This window comes from Solanum dulcamara, chromosome 9 (genome assembly GCF_947179165.1).
Source record: "Solanum dulcamara chromosome 9, daSolDulc1.2, whole genome shotgun sequence".
Taxonomy (NCBI): Eukaryota; Viridiplantae; Streptophyta; class Magnoliopsida; order Solanales; family Solanaceae; genus Solanum; species Solanum dulcamara.
Window position 1 is genome coordinate 7,557,328 of NC_077245.1, and position 23,083 is coordinate 7,580,410.

Genomic DNA, 23,083 nt, shown 5'->3' on the forward strand with positions numbered 1-23,083 from the left:
CATTTGAGAGATTCCCTATTCAACCAACTCGATCACCCTTGTAAGTATTGTTTGGATGGTTGTTAGCTATAATATTGTATTGTGTAGTTAGTTTAAATACAATGTTTGTTTTGATTGTTACTTAAAATTTTTATTGATCGTACCATTAAATACATCATAATGTAATGATGAAGGTTTGTCCTTCAATTGCTATTCAAATATTATATTCATCAAAAAAATACAGTACAATAGGTACCAACCATTCAAAAAAATACAGTACAATATGATTCTTTATCAATCATAGGTACCAACCATTTAAAGAAAGTGTTAAAACATGATGCTGCGGTTTTTCAAGTGAATCAGTAGTAGTATTCCAAGAAACACAATGACTCTTTGGGATGGCTTTATTTTTGCAAAGTGGGTCGGGTTTAATGATGAATCTAGGTTAATTGTGATCAGATTTAAAATCAGAGAAAATAATATTCACGTACGTAGGTGGCACATAGGATAATAAAGGTGGGGGACAAGGGGAATTAACAGTTCAACAGTAAATATAGGTCCAAAGTTAGATGGTAAGGACAAATATAACTTTTTTTTATGTCGATGAATAGTCAAAATAGATACCAGATATAATGAACTTCAGAAGATTGTCAATAGGCCAGAATTCTTGAAATGATAGAAGCAAAATGTTAAGAGCAATGTGCTAAGAAGACACTACAGAAGATTGTGAGAGCCTAAGACACTCGCTTTGACACCTCTTAAGACAGATATCGTTCCAGTTAGGCACTTGATGCTGATTAACACAAACAGTCCGAGCACACGCATCAGCACAAGCATCGAGCTCAGAAACACCACAAACAGTAACACATGTATCAGGTGTCGGGTCTTTAGAAAATGCACCAACCTTCTTGAGCATCCTGTTTGAAGTACACACTCTTTCACAAACAAAGATATCATCAGAGTTCTTTTCACGACCTCTAGCCCTGTTTAACCTCTCCTCCTCATCTCTCCTCTTTTTCGTCCTGAAAGCTTGCCCTGCCACTACAGCTGGCACAGCAGCTCCTAGTAAAGACCACCACCATTCCACCATTACTGCTATCTGGAGAAGATTTAGCCTTCAAGGCTTTGATGTTTTCCTTGACTACCTCTGATTAGACACACACGCGCATAAAGTAACATTAGCATGACAACAGAAACAACAAATGGACAATGCAACAAATGCATCCAAATATCTAACCGGATCGATATCTTTTGGCTCAACCTGGAAATTAGGAGGTGATAAAGAAAGAAGGGGAAGTGTACATTATGGGTTCCTCTTATGCTTTAAGCTAACTGAAGAACACAAACAAATCATTTATGTGCCCCTTTTTAGATAACCATTATTTTATGTTCCCTTATCATTGATTCGTATCTTTTGGACAGTGTGATTGCACAACCTTTTGAGGAAAAAGAAGGCAAAAGGAAGCAAAAACGTACATTTGCCTTCTTTTCGTTCCACTGGCAGTGACATGAGTTTCTAAAGTGGAAATTGGCTGCTGTGAAGGCCTGACTAGACCATATGCTACACTTGACCAACTTAGATATCACACAAACTAGCTAAGCATTATGAAATTGGGTGCAATACTCATTGCTAAGCAGCTATTCTACTAACAATTGTTCCAGCACCTCCCATACAGAAAAACAATCATTCTGGCCAAATGAATTTGAGTACTTGCAAATCACGACCAATTTTCTACTCTCTAATGACAAAGTTAGCTCAGCATAAAATATAATGTTTCCTGTTTCACAAGTCCTACTTGTTAGCTATTTGCATGCTCTTCAACACTTTGTTCTTGTAATATTAACTACCTGGCCACCCTTACACGCACACAGTACCTGTTATAAAAAGGGCTCCTAGTAAAGGCAACTTGCGACTAATCGAATCAAAATCTTAATTTGCAACAAATCAATCCAAAGAATGACCTTTACTTTCTATACAGCACCATGAACCTAAGGGTGCCCTTCGCATCCTCCTAATTGATGCAAAACTTCAGCTTACAGAAGATCTTTTTTTGCTTCATTCTTCCAGCATTCTTTCTAAACATTTGATTCAAATGGTTTTACCACCTCAGTCTTACGCCGAACTTTCCTGATGGCTAGACTTCAACCTTTCCTTGACAAATATCTCTAAACCAGCATACTGAAATTGAGCTGCACTCACTCTATATTACGTGAGCTTCATATAGGGATGTGATAATTGAGCAGCACTCACTCAAATGCTATGAAGTTATAGTGTCTAACCGCTTGTAGGATCACATTCTTTTTCATTGCTTACTAATGATTCCATGAAGTACTGCTAATAACAAAACTTTTTTTACTTAAGTGAAGAATTAGAATATACAGCTAAATCCTTTTTCCCTTGTCACTTCCTCAAACATTATGAATAGTATACCAGTTCAACTCACAGAACGACAACAACATATCCAGTGTAATCCCACAAGTGGAGTCTAGGGAGGTAAGATGTATGCAGACCTTAGCCTTGCCTTTGCAGGGTAGAGAGGTTGCTTCCGATAGACCCTTTGTCTTACTTTACTTTTTAGTCCATTTCAAAAAGAATCACTTTCTATATTTAGTAATTCTTTACACCCAACATCCTACATTTCATATTCAAGACCACAAAATTCAAAGGTCATTTTGGTACATTGTACACATCTTTAGATAGGACCACGAGATTCAAAAGTTTTCATAATTTTATTAAACTTCATTCCGAGTCAAATTAAGACAAAAATTGAATGGGGGGAGTATTTATTAACCTCTCCATTTTTTCTCCCTACGGGATAGGAAGGAGGCCAAGAAGATTCATCATCTTCATAACACGTCTAGTTCCCGAAAAAGGGACAGGACGACCAACACAAACCAAAAATATAAACATCTCCATGGCCATATAAGTTCTTCAACTTCTGATACTCTTGTGAAATCACAGGTATTATGTACGCACAGGTTGAAACTGGAAATTACCACAGAAGACTGGGGTTTCTAACAAAAGCTAAAAAAGCTGAGTCATTTTTTCCCATCTGTCTAAAACTTCGAAGTTAGAGTTACCATATACCTGTGCTAGTGGCAAGGTACACACTAAGTTGGCTCAAACACTACCCTTATTTATGAAAATAAAATAGGGCCTATAGCATTCCTCTGGAAGACTAAAAGTTGCCTAATGAGCAATTGCTTGTTCTTTGAGCTTCAAACCACATTTTTAGCCTGCCAAAATGCTTACAATATATATTAAGCCTCAACTACTTCAAGCCCTTATACTTTGGCCAATACTGAACCCACTCTTTAGTAAGAAACTAAACACATTTGGTCAACCAAGATGAATGGTCTAAACGAATCATGCTAATTCCATTCTTGACCAAATCATACCATCCAGTTGCTTGAAGGCACGGTCAATCATATCAGTCCATTTGTTCTTTCCTTTTCTTTCCTAATCCTTTTGTTAATTTGATGAAAAGCATCTTGCTCAAGAAAACACCCAGTATGCGTGTGCTGGCCATGAATTTGCTTAAACAACATGAGTTACAAACACACCCACTATGGGCGTGTTAGCAATTAAATCGATGATAAGCATCTTGTTCAAAGTTAAAATTGTGTTTTTGGAAATGGGCCAGCTGTAAATAGACTAAGAAAGTGTAATGACCCTGAAGGTCATTTTTGGAATCTTTTGCGAAAAGACCGTTTTACCCCTCTCACTAGTTGCCCCGAGTCTTTTCTGGTTTGTATCGAGTATTGGTTTTGGGAAAATTCTATGAAAAGATTGGCTTTTGGGAATGTTTGAATTTCATAAGCTTTAAGTGGGTAAAAATGGAATTTTAGGTCAACCGGAGCTACGAGTCTCGGAACGGAATTTTGTCGATTCCAGCAGCTATGGAATGGGGAAATTAGTCTAGGAGGGTTTGCGGAATCAGAATTGGGGCTATAATGAAGAATTGAGGTCTTGAGTTGGAAATTTGATGAATTTTAGGCCAAGATTTGACTTTGGTCAACTTTCAGAGTTCCGACGTTCGGAATGGAAATCCGAGGACTCCGTTGGATTAGAGGGATGATTTTTGGTGTAGGGGAAGTGTTCGTTGAATTTTTATAGGTCCCGAGCCCGTTTTGGTATTTTAGAGGCCTAAGTTAGTTTGATTGCGACTTTTCGAGTTTCGGGTCAAGAAAATATCGAATTCTGATGGTTCCATTGAGTCCGGAATGTCGAAATTAGTATAGTAGCATATAAGGTTCGTGTGCTCGAAATTCCGAATGAATCCCGAGGGTTTATTCCAAGAATTGAGACTTAGTGTTTTTGCTGTTGTTTGTTGTTATCTAGTGCCTGAAGCGTTGTTCTTCGCGATCACGAAGCGAAAGCTCGATCAGTCATCGCGATCGAGTGGGCATTGTCGTGATCGCAAGGGTCGATTAAATGAGTTGACCCGTTGACCCTCCGTGATCGCGAAGGGTAAAATGTGTCTGAATAGCGTTTAATCCCTAAATCACGAATTAGACCTCACTTCTTCCATTGTTGGACCTTGGGGAGCTCAGGAGGGACAATTCTTGGGAGATTTTCGAGGGATATCGAGGGGGTAAGTAATTTCTATCCAATTTTGTAACTACCCATCTATTATATGTTGTTTTTAGCTTCTAAATCATGGATTATTGAACTCAAACCTTGGGGGGTTTTCAAGAAACCAAGTTTCAATGTTTTGATGATTTTAGATTGGTTGTAAGTCCAAATTCAATTCTGTTTTCACTAATAGTTTCTAAATACCTCAAGGATCGTTTTCATGTAAAAATTTCCAAATTTCTGTTCTTTTTTTGAAATCGGGTATTTCAGGCTGTTCGGGTCAGTTTTGGGCCCGGTGTTAAAATATCGAATTGGTATCGTTAAACTCATATTCTTATTGGGATTGCTTATTTGAATAGATTATCTTGATTCGAAATGTCGGCGTAAGGGTAAAGCTCAGATTCCGGCGTAGTTCGAGGTTGAAATCGAGGCAAGTGAATTTCTAAACTTATGTCTAAGCTTGTAGGATCATGCATTCGTGTTTTACGTGTTTGGAAGTGATAGAAAGCGATTTTGGGGATTAGATGAGGATAACTGATGTTTAAGCAGATTTATATTAAAATAAAGGGGTAATAGAAGGCGAATGAAAGGATTTATACATGTTGTGCTCAGTAGGGGTGATACTTGACCTATCGTGAATATTTGAATATATTGTTGTGATATGGGTTGATATTTGATTTATTGTGGATATTTGAATTTACTGTTGAGATACGACTTGTGATTTGTTGATATTCCATCAATGTATTTTTCATGGACATTGCCTATTTGCATTGATTCTGATACTTTGAGATGGAATTTGATTCGATGATTATGCCGAAGGAAAATGGTTCCGACGAGAAATGATTTATGCCAAGGGAAATGGTTCCGACGAGAGATGAGTTAAGCCGAATGGAAATGGTTCCGACGGATACATGGTCCATGTGTGGCCTCCATGGGTTTCGGCCTGCTAGTCAGCGGATGTGTATCATTTAGGACAGGCATGCATCACTGTATGTGACATTGCATTGCATATCATTACATCATACATCTTTGTCATTTTGGACTGTTTTACCCCTGTTATCCCCTTGATCTATATTATTGATTGTTGAGATTGTTTTTGATACTTGGGTTGTACTGTTACAGAGACGTATATGTATACTTGTAGTGTGCTACTAGAACTGTTAGACTGGGATGATTTCCATGCAGGTTGTAGTCTGGGGGTTGGATGGTATGGCAGGAGTACGTGTGTCTTATTAGCTAAACTTAGTTTCAGTTGTTCGCTTGCTGGGTACCGTGTCGGTGGTACTTACCCTTGCTATCTACACTTGTGTAGGTTTTGAGCCCAGACAGTGATCCCATTATCTCACCTACCATCTGCGGCTTACTGAGGAGATTTGAGAGGTAGCTGTTGATGCCGGCCATCTTTCCTATTCCTCTTTACCTTTTACTTTGATCTATTTGAGATACAAAGGTTGGGACTTGTATTTACTTCAGTTTCTTATATTAGAAGGCTTGTACATGTGACAACCAATCCGTGAGGGAAAATTTTGCAATGATTAAGACATCCGCTTTTGACATTTAAATTGCTTATTTTTAAATTGTTTCCGCTTTTATTTTCCGCATTTAGTTGGTTAGGCTGACTTGTCCGGTGGGAAAGGATAAGTGTCATCACACCCGAATATCGGGTCATGAAAGAAAGTTGTTGGCAGGCTTCCAGCGTAGGCTGATGCAAGGGTTTGGTAATGGGCACCTTCAGTTTGAAGTATATGTATATGTATATACATATATATATATATACAGGGGCGGAGGTAGAGTTTCAACAATGATTTCGGCTGAACCCAATAGCCTTGGTGTAAACCGTGTATTTATCCTAAGAGATTCATTTAATATGTACAAATTATCAAATTAGAACCCAATAACTTAATTGGGCTAAAATTTTGAAACCCTACACTTTCAGTTCTATATCCATCTCTGTATAAATACACACAAACACACAACGGAATAATTTTCAAGAACATGTCGCTGCCACAAAGGGAGTAATGGGTGCTTTGTGTTCTGTACCATTGAATGTAAGTTTAAAACTTTGTTCTTTACAATGGATGAAGAAGGGTTCATCAAACACCTTCCAGTGTTGAAAAACATAACATCAGATGCAAAAAAAAAATTAAAAATTTCGTCAGCAAGACAAAATATGTGCAAATGGGTGTCATAAAATATCAAGAACATGTCAAATTGAGAGAATTTTTCCATATAAGGAAACAGAATCTTCATCTATTCAAAGGGGATAGAGAATAACCCACATACTGCAAAATAAACAATTTATTAGCTAAGAAAGGGCGAAAATACCTTGATTTTCTCTCCTTTATCAGCCGTCACAAGTGATAATCAGTGAGTTTGTAGTAGCTCTCTGTGTACAAAAATGGAAAAAAAGGCCTGTTAGAAACAAGAAAAGGACAACCCTTTAGTAGGTTCAAAATAGTTCTTTAAGTATCATTTGAGCAGTATTAGTCTTTTATTAAGTTTGTTAAAAATAAATGTTTTTGGTCTCCATAGAAGATTTATGAATATCCAATTGTTAAGTTTTAATCAAAACTGTGACTATTTAACTTCAACCAGAAACGGTAAAAATTTCCATCAAAAATTTAAAAGCTGCAACATAAAAAACTACAACATACATAATTTAGATGTCTTTTGTTGATTGCTTTTTGGTACAAACTAGCTTTTGATCCTGATGTAGATGATATTTTAGACACAATAGTTGATTTGCTCAACTTATAATTTCGGATGTTGCACTAGCTTACTGCAAATATTTTATACAATATATTATTTACCCATAAAAGAAAACTACTACATCATATGCAAAAAGAAAAAAAAAAAAAAAAGAAGAAGAAGAAAGAAACAACATAAATTGCACCTCAAAGTTGCACCAAACTATTGAAATATATAAAAGAAATAACATATATACTAAAAAAAAGTACCTCCAATTTCAATTAAATTTAATAATTAAAATTGATAAATACGTATTTCAGAGAGACCAAAAATGCATACTTTTGCAAGACTTAAATGGCCAAAACTATACAAATGATTTTTAAGGGACTATTTTAAATCTATCACCAAAGATAATGGATCATTTTCTCTCAAGGTACTTAGAGGCTGCGAAAATGAACAATTATTCTTGCTTCAGAATTTATTTTATCTGTGGCCTCCACCTTCTTTTTTTTTTGAAAATGGTAATTGTATTTCTGTAAAACAGTACATAGGTTGTACTGAAAAAACCATATTTACATAAGGAAACACTAATAAAACTGACCTATCCCAATAATGAGTCTAAGACATCAATTATAGAGACAGTATCATTAGAGTACATCTGATTACACCAAAAATACAGATTTAAAATGCAATTCAGTTTGACTTGTTGCATACTACTCTCCCTATTCTCAAAAACTCTTAAGGTTCCTCTCTTTCCATATTGTCCAACATATAGTGGCAGGGACAATTCTCCAATACTTATGTTTTTTGCTTGTGACCCTGCTTCTTCGCAGCTATATAGAGCCTCTGAAATTCTCCTAGGCATGGACCAGGAGATGTTTTTAAGTCTCAAGAATAGATTCCACAGCTGGCCAGTGACTTCGCATTGGATGAACAAATGATTGACTGTTTCTGCAGTTTTCCCACAGAAAAAACATCTAGTGCAAAGTGTAATTCCCCTCTTCATTAAATTCTCCTATGTCAACACTGCTTCTTTAGCCAGTAACCACACAAAGCAAGCCACCTTGTAGGGGATCTTGTTTTTCCATATATGTCTCCAGCGCCATTTGAGTAACTGCAGATTTTGATGGTTCAGCTTCCTGTATGCTACACCTACTTTAAACATCCCTTTACTGTTTCCCAACCACTGCAATTTGTCCTGTCCTGTTTCCAAACCATTACACTAATCAATGCTTCTAAAAAATTCTCTCACTCTTGGAATTTCCCAGTCATTGAGGTGTCTTCTAAATACAAAATTCCATCCTTGAGGAGCCCATAAGTCAGCTATAGTACTTTGTTGCTGAAGAACTAGACTGTGGATGTCAGGGAAAAGGGTCTCCAGATTTCCTTCTGCATGCCAATCATCCTTCCAGAATTTAGTTCTTATGCCATCAACCACTTTGATCTTGGTATTTGGTTTGAATTCATTCCAAAGTACACTAATGGATTTCTATAAGCTAACACCATAAGGGGTAGTAACCTCCTTTGTCATCCAACTATCACTCTCTTCATATTTTGCCTTTATGACTGAGCCCCACAGATTCTGATCATCATTTGAGTACTTCCAAAGCCACTTTATCCTTAATGCTTTGTTCTGGTTCTTCAGGTTCTTGATCCCCAGACCCCTAACTCTTTTTTCAGTGATCACAGTTTTCCATTTGACTAAGTGATACCCTTTCCTTTCCTTGTTCCCTTGCCACGAAATTTTTCTCCTGATGCTATCCAACCTATTGATGATTTCTGGCGGAACAGGAAATAATGACATCATATATGTTGGAAGTGCATCAAGCACAGAATTAATCAGAGTCAGTCTTCCCCCTAGTGAAAGGTACTGGGACTTCCACCTTGCTAGCCTCTTCTCACACTTCTCAATCACCCCATTCCAGATTTCCATAGACTTGGATTTTGCCCCCAAAGGCATACCCAAGTGTTTGGTTGGGAGGAAACCCACTTCACCTCCAAGTATTGACTTCAAAATTTCCATGTTTGGTACTTCATTTACTGGATACATGAAGCTTTTCATCAAGATGACATGTAGCCCAGACATACCTTCAAAAATAACTAGAATTAGTCTCAGTATTTTAAGGTGGTCTTCCTCAGCATTACAAAAGATCAGGGTGTCATCTGCATACTGTAGGTGAGTGATCTCTAGACTTTCCCTTCCAGCTCTAGCAACTTCAAAACCTCTAAACCACCCTTCACTGCTTGCATTCTTGATCATATTGTTGAGTCCCTCCATGACTAGTATGAAAAGGAAGGGTGATAGGGGATCACCCTGCCTAAGACCTCTCTGTGACCTAAAATATCCCGTTGGAGAGCCATTTACCAATACTGAGAAGTTCACAGAAGATATGCAAAATTTGACCCACTGTCTCCATTTGTGACCAAAGCCCATCTTCTCTAGCAAACCCATAAGAAAGTCCCAATTGACATGGTCATATGCTTTCTCAATGTCTAATTTGCATAGAATTCCTGATTTTTTTAGACTAACCTGGAATCTACAGCTTCATTAGCTATAAGGATTGTATCCATTATCTGTCTCCCTTTAATAAAAGCTAATTGTTGTGAACCAACAAGCTTGGACATCACTTTTTTCAGCCTTTCAATAAGCACTTTTGAGAAGATCTTATACATACCGCCTATCAAGCTAATAGGTCTAAAGTCCCTCAATTTTTTGGCACCTTTCTTCTTTGGAATCAGGGCTATGAATGTAGAATTCAGACTTCTTTCAAACCTCCCTTGTTCATGGAAGTTCTGAAAAGTCTCCATTATATCACCTTTCACCACCTCCCTACATTTGATATAAAACCCCATAGTAAAGCCATTTGGTCCTGGTGCTTTATCAGTTACACACTACTTTAAACACCTCAGAACTTCTTCCTCATCAAAACTTCTTTCAAGATCCTCCTTTTTCTCCCCTGTCAACCTTGGGCAGTTCAAAAAATTGCTGGCAGGTCTCCACTGCACCTGCTTTGTATAGAATTTTTGAACCTGTGAAGATGTAACTCATTTCACTATTCTCCATTCCATAGAGTTTTTTGGTGAAAGGCATGCAAACATTCTCATTTACATTTTCAACTCCTTTTTTATGAACTTTAGAAATGAAATTATATGTGTATATATACTTCTTTTCTCTCAAAATCATGAAGTTTAATTATATATTTGTGACTATTAATCAGACCAACAAAATTCATTTGAAAATGAGTTTATCTGGGGGTGCTAGCAATATTGTTCAAGGAAAATTAATCAACATTAGTCTTCAAATTGATGTAGGCTTCATTTTTTTATTATATAAAATTCTTATGAGATGTGGAATTAATCTAGACAAATTAATCCACAACCTAAGAATTTTTATACAATAAAAAATAAAGGCTACATTAATTTAAAGGCTAACATTAATTAATTTACCTTGAACAATATTGCTAGCACCCGCAGATAAAGTCATTTTCAAATGAATTTTGTTGGTTTGATAAAAAGTCACAAATATTTAATTAAACTTGATGATTTTGAGAGAAAAAAAGTATATACACACATATAAATTCACTTCTAAAGTTCATAAAAAAGGAAGGAGGAAATGTAAGGACCTGTTTGACCATGAGAATTATTCACTTTTTCAAGAATTGTTTTTCATTTTATTTGAAAATCAGTGTATGGTCATGAAAATCTCAAATACAACATTGTCATTGTATTTGGTAAGGCTTGTGTACACTCTACTCTACCCTCTCCAAACTCCACTTTGTGGAATTTCACCGGGTGTGTTGTTGTTGTAACGTCAAACACCCAAAGCTTTGTTTTCACTTTTTTTCACTTTCACTATATATTTCTTTTTCAAATTTTACCTTGAATTATTTATTTTTATAAAAAATTAACATCATTTAAATTATATTTCATGTTTCGGTAAATTAGTCAAGTTGAGTGATTTTGCTAGATTTTAAAAATTGGAGGTCATATTTAGAAAAAAAATACATTCAAATTCTAAATATTCATGGTCGCATGTGGTCAAATACGGTTCGTATTCTTGATCTAAGACTTGATGCAGAAGGCCTAAGTTTTAAGGCAAAGAGTTGGATCATAGAGTACAATTTACAATTGTGAAATGAAGATACGATCTGTACATCTCAATGTACATAGAAGCACTCTCTAAACAATGAACATTGCCAAGGAAAAACTCATCTATGGTAGGTTTTACAGTCCATAAATTGGATTCACAAACGTGAATATGGACGTGATTGAGGGAAAGCTCAAGATGAGCTTCTGTATAAGAAGACCTCCATCACTTATGGGGGGTTCATGGCCATGGAAGGTGGTTTACAACTACTTTCACGACTATCGATGATTCATGGCCGTGAATGGCTCCATGAAAGTAACGCAATGTAAAGTTTTATATATATATATATATATATATATATATATATATAAAGTTTGATCTAATCATTATTTCTCACCTCTCTCGTCACATGTTACTCCTGGAAGCTCTTCAAGGTGGTATCCTTGATCTCTAAGGTCAAGGTGAGGTTCCTCCATAGTTCAGGCTCAAGTTTCGCCCATTGATTACATGATGCTAATACAAGCTTTTTCTTCGCTTATCTCTTTTAGCATAGTGCTTGCAAAGGTGTATAGTGTAGGAAAACCTTAAGGTTGGTTGTATAAGGTAAACTTTTACCTCCCTCTTCATGTATGAGGTCATGAGAGCTTTTTTACGTGTATTGGTAAAGAACTCACGGGACGATGGTCAGAACCCGCAAATTCTAAGTTATATGTATTTGTTTAAGAATTATAAGGGCCATATATTATGAAGTAAGGCAGGGGGAGTAATCTTGACCTCATGTGAGGGTCATGTGTTCTTTTGGGAGGCGGGGAAGAAGGATGTAGTAATACACCGCTAGTCTATAGTGTTTTCCGAGCTTGTCGCTCGTTGAATTATTTTGTGTATTGTTGGCATGGTTGTGCTTCTTGGTTAGCCACTTATTTGGCCTCCATATTGTCATTCAATATAGATAATGACTGTAGAGTGAAAGTCAAATTTGTCATGACATGGTATTGGAGCAAGACTTGAGGTATGTAAAACTAAAACCTCCTTGCCGTTAAGGCACGACTCTAGGTCGCGTGTTTCCCCTATAAGGGTCAACATAGTTTATTTGATATATATGCCAGCAGAGCCTTCATTTGCTACGTGCCAAACAAATGATTGCAAGCCTAACATAGCCAAAATATCTATATACTCTTTTCATTTAAAAGTATTTACCTTCGTACATTATATATCCATTTGTCGAGGTTTATAGTATTCATATTACCCCTGTCAAGTCGAGTATCCATAGCATCATACATGATCGTACTTGTCTTTATTAGGGACTCATAGACTTCACATAGTATATCAGTTACGTGTCTTAAGTAAGAATCACTTGTCATAAGTATAATGTCCACTCACATAATTGAATATATAGCTAAAGAAATTACTAGCTAAAACAAGTCTATCACTTCCACATGTTATATGACTCATTTGTTATATAGATATTATCAATTGTTCACTTGACGATATAAATTGTAATTTACTTATTATAAGCCTCCATGGTATTATTTGCTAAAATCTATTCTAAGCGATGGGAGGGTATTTATAGGTTCACTTGGCATGCGTGGGATGCAGATTTTGTGCACAAGATTGAGTCCATACCATTATAATGAGTCCTAAACTAGTGGAGAACCTGCCCATTAAGGCAACATTCATGACACAGTTGATCAATTAGAACGTGAAACACTCATTCTACTGACATGCCAACAAATGGCACATACGTAAGCCTACGGCAAACTATATAGGGAGTCTTTATGTCGTACTTTATAGTAGACCACGAGATCAGTTTATTTGTACATAGAGACTCACACATCTGGTTTATATAAAAGTTCTCAGGGTAACAACTCACTTGCTTATCTATTTATTTGATAGATAGTATAAGTTTTTCCAAAAGGGGTAGAATATCACTTGAAATAACCATTAGTGGTAACAAATGACTCATGTCATTAACATGCCAAAGATTGCCTTAGAGGCTTATCTATTCACTTGTCACATGTGGCCTTCAAAGCCTATCACTCAATCACCTATAGTAATAAAGGCACAGAATGCCACGTATGTAAATCTATCACTTGTCCACATGTTATAGTTTCAAGTAAGAGTTTCTGAAATTCATTTCATTGTCTATAGTTGTTCATCTTTGATATATGATTCATTTAAACATCCTCACTTCATCCTCACTTTTCTACTTGTTATTCTGTCTGCTTCACATATCAGACATGTTGTATATGTATTGACATCCCAGTGGTTGGGGACGCTGCATTTTTATAAATGTCGTATCAGGTATACAGGTTAGCAGACCTCCGCATTAGGCACTCGTTGGGTACTCAACAAAGCATTTGGTGAGCTTTACTCTCTTCTAGAGCTAATGAATGTCTAGTATTCTTGAGTTGTATTTATAGTTATAGTTTGGGCATATTGGGGCCCTGTCCCGACCATTTGACATTGTATAGTTACAGATTCTTTTAGAGGTTACATAGACATCGTAAAGCTATCATACGATTCATAGTTTCACTTGTCATTTACATTAGTGTGGCCAGTTGCATACTGTACATGTCTGCCCCATTCAGGCCTGGGGTGTGACATGAAAATGTTGCATACCTTTCACAAAACTCTCTGTGGAATGGTTAAATGCTAAATGAGTTAAATCTTCATAGGTTTTATAATAAACACTATGTATCTAGCTAAGATTACAACGATTTCAATTAGATTTACTTCTAGAGTTATAGTTCTAATTTTGCTAATAAGAAGGAAAATTCAAGAAAAGGCTTAGTCATTAACAAATGTCATGTTAAATATATAAGTGAATCTCATCTAAACATTTGAAATTCATGACAAACCAAAAGTCATGTAATAGAAATGATAAGTTAATTATGATCTAGCTAGTTAAGGCTGAATTTAGATGATGTGGACTGAACATGTTAAGACAAAACTTGGTTAATAGAGAATTTGGGTATTTATGATATAAGAAATATATAGAATTATTTTAATTGAAGTTTGACAGAAAATATAAAGTTTGACCAAATCGTTGACCTTGCAAACGACAAACAAGATTTTTTTTTAAAAAAAAAATAATAATAATAATTAAAAAAAAATAATATATATACAACAACAACAACAACAACCCAGTGAAATAATATATATATATATATATATATATATATATATAAGTAAATGGGCTCAAGTTGTTGCATTGCCCAATGACTTGCAAGATAAAAATTAAATAGTAAGTCATTGGGTACAATGTTATCGAAAGCAAAAAGTGCAAAAAAACTCTAAGGTACCTTAGGGCTTTTAGCACAAAGCGCAAATAAAGCGTGGATTTTAATGAAAAAAGGCGCAAAGGGAAGAAAAAAAATAGAAATATATATGTTTAGTCCAAGACTAATAATTTATAAGCATGAATGATAAATATATGAACAAAGAAATTGAAAAGTAATTACGATAGAGTGAACTATCAATTGTTTAGTGTCGTGTCCTCATAAGAGGTTCATTGACAAGGAAAAGTATGTCTTAGAACCTTGATGACGACACTGAAGCTCACATTAAGCGAGGGGAAGCGCTCAACACGTTTTGAGCCTCGCTTCAGTGCTTAAGCGCGCCTTTGATAACACTGATTGGGTAGCCCAATAACTTGTTTTAATTTTTTTTTTAAAAGGGTGGGGCCCTAGATAAAACATGTTTGGTGTGGGCCGTCTGCCACTTTCTTTGTCATTGGTAAAATATGAGACAAACTTGTTTTGGTTGGTTTCAATTTTTACAACTTGTTTTAGTTGGTTTGCTTACAAAACATGTTCTTAAGGCTCCGAACTCATTATCTTTACTATTTTCACTATAACTCTATAAGTACTTTTCTATCTCAATATGTTTTGAGAAAAAGGTAATAGCATATTCACAAAATTCCACCATCCAAACAATGATGAGAGTGAGCACTTACATCTCATAGGGCAAAAACCATAAGGCCATAAGAACTAGTTTATGCAGCCAGTAATCTTTACTCGCAAGTGATACAAAAGTAAACTCATCATAGTTCTTTCTATGTTCTTTCATAGTTCTTTCTTTGTTCTTTTCTAACTCAATATTTTCATCATAGTTCTTTTTTTTTACTTCTCTATTTCTTTCAAAGAAATTCTGAAATTTCTATTGAAAACGTCACTATCCCCATAAAATGATAAAAGTAAGGGTAAAGTTTGCACCACACAGATTATACTAGGTATGTTGTTGTTGTTGATTTCTTTCTTTTCTTATAATAAAGGCCAAATACATAAGCAAACCCTCAAACTTGACCGCGGCTATTATTTCGACACTTTAACTCAAGCTTGTTCCCATTAGACCTTTTAACCCAAAACAAAATGTATCACTTGGGTCACTTTTGACTAACTAGTATACAAAATAGAGAGTGTGGACTTCACTCACATTAATTTGGCCAAAATATCCAATAAAAGAATGGTAAACGACTTTGACTAATTAATCCAAGATAATAAAAAATAGAAAAGGAAAATAAAATTCAGCCCCTTCCATCACTTTCCTCCTCAAATTAAAATAAAGGTGACACATGACTTTTTTATTTACTTTTTTTTTCTTCCATTGTTTCTAGGGAATGGCATCGATCTTTTTGATTTCATTTATTCAGTTCAGTTAATTCGATTTTCAATTTATGAATGACATAATCAAAATCGAGCCAAAATTCTTTCAGATTGTTTTTTTGATATGAACCTACTATTTAGGAGAAAATATCTATTTATTTTCTAAAATGAAATGGACAAAGTAATAAATACTACAGATCTGCAAGGGACCATTGGGATCTGCAGCTGGTAGGATACCAGCTATTGATCTAACTATTATGAGCCAAGGCCACTCTGATATAAATACAGAATGCTCTATTTAGCATACACAACAACAAGGCTACAGATGTAGATGGCTTTAATGCTTGTTTCTTCAAGAAAGCATGGAGAATTATCAAGGGAGATGTACATGAGACTATCGTGGAGTTTTTTTCATGAGAACAGGTTGCTCGGAGCTGTAAACAACACTTGGTGACCTTGGTCCCTAAAACTTCACAACCAGAAACAGTGAAGGACTTTACACCCATAGCATGTTGCACTACTATCTACAAGATCATTTCCAAAATTATCACTGGCAGAATTCACGGTGTTATTGATGGGATTGTGGGATAGAGTCATTCAACATTCATATCAGGGAGACTTATATCTGACAACATATTACTCAGCTATGAATTGGTAAAAGGGTACACTAGAAAGCACATTTTGCCTAGGTGTATGATTAAGGTGCACTTGCAAAAGACCTACGATTCTGTGGAATGGCCGTTTATCAACCAAATGCTCAAGGAGCTGGGCCTTCCAAAGAAGATGGTAACCTGGATCATGTTGTGTGTCAAAACTGTCAGCTATACATTTCAAGTGAATGGAGGTTCCCTGATATATTACAAGCTAAGAGGGGGCTGAGGCAGGGGGATCCAATGCCCCCCTATATCTTTGTCTTATTAATGGAGTACTTACATAGATGTTTGGCTACTCTAAGATTGAAACCTGATTTCAACTATCATCCTAGGTGCAAAATTGGGTACTACTCACTTATGTTTTGCTGATGGTTTACTCATGTTTGCTAGAGGTGATGTGACCTCAGAGTCACTATTAGATGACAAGTTCTCAGCAGCATACAAGAAGCAGTATCTTAACTGTTTTGGGATATGTACCCGGTGAGCTCCCATTTAAATACTTAGGGATTCCTTTATATACAAAGAGGCTCACTGTGCAGTAATGCAGACCTCCAGTAGAGAAGATAACCTCAAGGACTACTACATGGATGGCCAAGTGTCTGCAATATGCTGGAAGAATACAGCTTATAAGAGCTGAGATATTTGGAGTGCAGGCATACTGGTCTCATATTTTTCTATTCCCACAGAAGAAATCAAACTGATAGAGGCAACATGTAGAAGCTATTTATGGTCGGGACATGCAACCGTCACTAATAGGGCCTTGGTAGCTTGGGAGAAGCTTTGTTTACCCAAAGGTGCAAGTGGCATGAATATTTTTGTGAGTAATATAGGAGAAAATATTATTGAATTGCGTAAGAACAATATTACACAAGGACCCTATTTATAAACACTATAAAACAATCATTTTCCAAGTAGAATACTATAAACTATTCCTATTTCTATTCCTATTCTAAGTAGAATTATGTACACCTATTCCTATTCTAACACTCCCCCTCAAGCTGGTGCATACAAATCATATGTACCTAGCTTGTTACAAATATAATTAATACGAGGACCAGTGAGAGACTTGGTGAAGATATCTGCAAGTTGATCACTTGAGTTCACAAACTTTGTAACAATATCTCCTGAGAGTATCTTTTCTCTAACAAAGTGACAATCAATCTCAATGTGCTTAGTCCTCTCATGAAACACTGAATTTGATGCAATATGAAGGGCCGCTTGATTATCACACACAAATTTCATATGATCGGTTTCTCCAAATTTTAGTTTTGTCAATAACTGTTTGATCCAAATTAGCTCACAAGTTGTCACAGCCATTTCTCAATATTCTGCACTAGATCGAGCAACCACACTCTGTTTCTTACTCTTCCACGACACCAAATTACCTCCTACTAAAACACAATATCCGGATGTAGAACGTCTATCAGAGAGTGATCCTGCCCAATCAGTATCTGTATATCCGGTGATATGCTCATGGCTGTGATCCTCAAAAGTAGTCCTTTACCGGGAGCTGACTTTATATATCGCAGAATACGAATAACTGCATCCCAATGACTATTACAAGGAAAAGTCATAAACTGACTTACAACACTCACAAGAAAAAAGATGTCAGGTCTAGTCACTGTGAGATAATTCAACTTTCCAACCAGCCGTCTATCCCTTTCAGGATTACTGAGTGGCTCCCCCTGCCCTGGAAGGAGTTTAACATTCGGATCCATAGGAGTGTCAATGGGTCTACATCCCGTCATTCCTGTCTCTTCAAGAATGTTTAAGGCATACTTGCGATGAGAAATAATAATACCTGATCTAGACTGAGCAACCTCAATACCTAGAAAATACTTCAGACTGCCGAGGTCTTTAGTCTGAAAATGCTAAAAGAGATGTTGCTTCAAATTAGCGATACCATCTTGATCATTGCCGGTGAGAACGATATCATCAATGTAAACAACTAAAAAAATACACAGATTTGGTGAAGAATGCCGATAAAAGACTGAGTGATCAACTCCACTACGAGTCATGCCAAACTGTTGAATTATTATGCTGAACTTCCCAAACCAGACTCGAGGAGACTGTTTTAGACCATAAAGTGACTTACGCAATCGACATACAAGGGTACTAGACTCCCCCTGAGCAACAAAACCAGGTGGTTGCTCCATATAGACTTTTTCCTCAAGATCACCATGCAAAAAAAAGCATTCTTAATGTCCAACTGATGAAGAGGCCAATGAAGAACGGCAACCATAGATAGAAAAAGACGGGCAGATGCTATTTTAGCCACGAGAGCGAAAGTGTCACTATAATCTAGCCCAAATATCTGAGTATACCCTTGGGTAACAAGGCGAGCATTCAGTCGATCCAACTGACCGTCTGGGCCAATTTTGACTACATAAATTCAACGGCAACCAACAGTTGATTTACCTGCAGGAAGGGAAACAAGCTCCCAAGTACCACTTGTATGTAAAGCAGACATCTCATCAATCATAGCCTGCCTCCATCCGAGGAAGCCCAAGCTAAATAGTTTGAGCTTCTCATTAATGGTTCCGAAGTAATCATAGGGCTTGAACTTTCTATATTTATGGAGCCAAAAATATCAATCCCAAAAGACATTATGAAATATATATATATATATATATATATATATATATATATAGGAATCTGGAAAAGACAAGAATCTGAATCTGAAAAAAAATTAGAGATAATTCGTCGTCGGAAATTGAAAAGGCAGATCTGACTGCCGAAATCTGGTCGGAATCAAAATATAAATATATGTTCAACCTCAAGATGCAGAGGCGACCACACTGGAAAAAGCAAAAAATCGAAAAACTGGCCGAAAACTGCCACACGCACCAACGCGTAAAGCGCGTGGTGACGCAGATCTAGGGCTTCTGGCGGGCCGTGAGGGCGCGTGACTGATCAGATCTCAGAGGAGCTTACTGGGGTTTGCTCGCCTGAGTGTTCCACACCTCGTAGTGTTGTTGGTTTTCGCACAACACTTACAAAACAAAAAACGACGCAAGCCAGCCTTTAAGGTTCACCAGAAACTGACTGGGTTTCTTTCTTGTAAGTTTCTCACCAATGCTCTGATACCATGTGAGAAATATAGGAGAAAATATTATTGAATTGCGTAAGAACAATACTACACAAGGACCCTATTTATAGACACTATAAAACAATCCTTTTTCAAGTAGAATACTATAAACTATTTATATTTCTATTCCTATTCTAAGTAGGATTGTGTACACCTATTCCTATTCTAACAATTTTAAACATGAAGATCTGGAACCAAACTGCCATTTGTATTGTTGTGGACACTTATTCAACACAAAGAAAATCTATGGATAACAAGAGTTCACACTTGTTACATAAAGAAGCACGCACTATGGAATTGTCAAAGAAGACTTCTTGGACGGTTAGGAAGATCATTATCATGAGGAAAAACTGGCAGACACACGGTCAGAGCAGCAATTTCATACAGAAAGGGGATTTCGCATGTCCAGTACATACAAGCTATTGAGGGGTGAAGTACCCAAATGTCTCTTGGAGGAAACTGATCTGCCAGAATGTAGCTGATCCCAAGCATGTGTTTTTGCTATGGCTATGCCAGCATGGAAAGCTGAGAACTAAGGACCTCTTGCTATCATGGCCAGTATGAATGTGGATGAGATGCGTGTATTCTGTAATACTGAACCTGAGATCAAGGACCAACTCTTTTCTAAATTATCATGTACACATAGCATTTGTAGAGGTATATTACAGTGGAAAAAGTGGCAAGGAAGCTTATAAGACTGGGACACAGTTGAAGTGGATAAAGCAAAAGACCTGGGACGATCATTCTAGAGGTACTTGAAGGCTGGTTTTGCAGTAGTAATACATGGCATATGGATTGAACGGACTACTAGAATATTTCAGAATAAAGCTACACCATTAGATAAGATGCTTCACATATTGAAACTTGCTCTATGTAATAGAGTGAGAGCTAGTCTCCTCTTTACACCTCACCTTCACCCACACCCCCCTTTAGCCCCCATCTCCACCACCCCACACCCCCACCTCCATAGTATTTGTCTAAATTATCTATAAATGCTTTTCGAATAATATTTTCTACTTATACACCAAACACAAGAAAATAAGTGACAACCCCACTTATTTTCGTAGAAAACATTAGTCATAGAAAACACTTTCCTTCATACCGGACACACCCTTAATCAGTGGTTGCACACCTTTTGTATGAAAAGAAGGCAAAAGGAAGGAAAAACGTACATTTTCCTTTTTTTGTTTCACCGGTAGGGACACGAGTCTCTACTGTGTAAGTCGGTAGCAGAATGGATGGCCACTGTGAAAGTCTCTCTCGCCATTATACTCGACTTGACCAACATAGATATCACAAAAATAAGGAAGTTGAGTGCAACAAGGAGTAATAGCCATTGCTATTGATGAAGCAGCTATTCTGCTATGCTACCTATTGTTCTAGCAATATCATACAAAATAGCAATCATATTGGCCAATGAATTTGAGTAATTCTTACAAATCACAACCAATTTTCTACTCTGATGATAATGTAAGCTCGGCACAGGACATAATGTTCCTGTTGCACTAGTCCTACCAGCTAGCTACTTGCATGCCCTTCAACACTTTGTTCTTGTAACATTAACTACCCGGTCCATCCTTATACGCAAGCAGGATTGTTATAAAGAGGGCTCCAGTAAAAGCAACTTGCAACTTATGGATCCAAAATCTTAAAAGTTGCAACAAACCAATCCAAAAAAAGACCTTCACTTTCTAACACATCACCATAAACAGGAGGATGTCCTTCTCGTCCTCTGAAATTGATTCAAAGCTTCAGCTTATAAAAGATTTGTCGCTGCAATCTTCCCATCAGTCTTCCTAAGCGTTTCACTTACAATGGCTTTTCCACCTCAGTCAAACAAAAAATTGCACCAAGCTTTGCAGATGAACAAGACTTACTTCAACCTTTCCTTGCCATATATACTCTAAAGTCTAAACCAGCATTGAGCATACAATAGACTAAGCTGCACCCATTCTTTATGAACTATTTGGGCTTCTTATAAGAATGTGACTATTCCCATCCTGTGTAAACCGTGTATATATCTGAATAGATTCATTTAATATGTCCAAATTATCAAATTAGACCCCAATAACTCAAAAGGGCTAAAATTTCAAACCCATACTCTTTCAATTCTGTTTCTGTCTCTGTATATATAATTATACTAGTCTTAAGTACACATTTGCTACCACAAAAGGAGTAACGACTCTAGTTGTATTCTGTACCACTCACTTAAAATTCTGGATTCACATCTGCTCTCGGAGACTCAGCATGGTGTACTAACTTAATGGATAAAGAAGAACAACAGCTAAAGCTTTGAACTTTGACAATGGCTGACAAGGGTTCATCACACATAGCATATCAGATGCAATAAAAAATTAAAATCTTTTTAACAGAAGGACAAAATATTAGCAAATGGGTGTCATGAAATATCAAGAACAATTCAAATTGAGAGAATTTTTTCCATATTATTCTAGAAACGAACTCTTAATATATTCAAAGGGGATAGGAGAAGCAACCATATACTGCAAAATTAACAATTTATTAAGCTAAAAATGTGAACATACCTTGATTTTATCTCCTTTACCAGTGAGTTTGTAGTAGCTCTGAGTTTGTCGTTTTTGTAAAACCTTTTGTACTCTGCAACAAAATTGGGAAAAGGCCTATTTGCTAGAAACAAGAAAGGGACAGCCCCTTTTGGTGTTTAAAGAAATGACAAAAGTAGTCCCTTATTATTTGGTTGTAGGTTCAAAGTAGTCCTTTAACTATCATTTAAGCAATTTTAGTTTTTTTAAGTTTGTCAAAAAAAAAAAAAGGGTCTTTTTCAAATATTTACCTAAACTATTAAACAATATTTCAATTTCAAAAATCACAACATAAAAAAACCATGTCATTTGTAAAAATAATAGAATTGAAACAATACTCCTTTTACTTTTTGAATTGGAGTAAATCCTTGAATCTTAAATCAACAATAAGAAATTATCATATATAAATGACTAAATTTTGTTTTATTGAGAAAATAATATATTAGTATAAACAAATCAAGTAGTTTTTAAATTTTGAAATACCATATCACCCATAAACTATGTAACATTCAAAGTTTTTTTTTTATTTGCAAAATAATTATATATGAAATATTTTTTTTAAAAGTAACAACTTAATTTGTAAGTATAACGTGAAGATAAAATAAAAGTTTTATCCAAATTAACCAGTCGGAAAAAATTCAACACTAACAATAAATTTTTAAATTGTTGGCAAAAGTGTGTGTATGTATTTATCGAGCATTTCATTATCGGTAAAAACTTACTCGTATTCAATATTTATATCAATATTAAAAAAGATATGTGAAACCTAAGCCGTTGCAAGATTTTTAAAAATAAAAAATAAAATATAAGTCGTTGTGTAGCCCAACGACTTAATTTTTTTTAAAAA

At 36.1% G+C, this 23,083-nt stretch overlaps 1 protein-coding gene across 3 annotated transcripts; it reads right to left on the reverse strand.

Moving 5' to 3' along the window:
- Nucleotides 1-552: 552 nt before the first annotated feature.
- Nucleotides 553-22,328, reverse strand: LOC129902626 (uncharacterized protein At5g64816-like). 3 transcript variants are annotated; one of them, XM_055977963.1, is made up of 4 exons: nucleotides 22,219-22,327; nucleotides 7,210-7,334; nucleotides 6,881-6,941; nucleotides 553-1,126 (listed from the first exon to the last, which is right to left on the reverse strand). In XM_055977963.1, exon 4 carries the CDS (start codon nucleotides 1,067-1,069, stop codon nucleotides 683-685), a length of 387 nt encoding a protein of 128 aa, XP_055833938.1. In that variant the 5' UTR covers nucleotides 1,070-1,126; nucleotides 6,881-6,941; nucleotides 7,210-7,334; nucleotides 22,219-22,327; the 3' UTR covers nucleotides 553-682. The 3 variants fall into 3 exon arrangements, with proteins under 3 accessions (XP_055833938.1, XP_055833936.1, XP_055833937.1); XM_055977961.1 differs by lacking the exon at nucleotides 7,210-7,334 and having other exon boundaries at nucleotides 22,219-22,328; XM_055977962.1 differs by lacking the exon at nucleotides 7,210-7,334 and having other exon boundaries at nucleotides 6,881-6,967.
- Nucleotides 22,329-23,083: the final 755 nt, after the last annotated feature.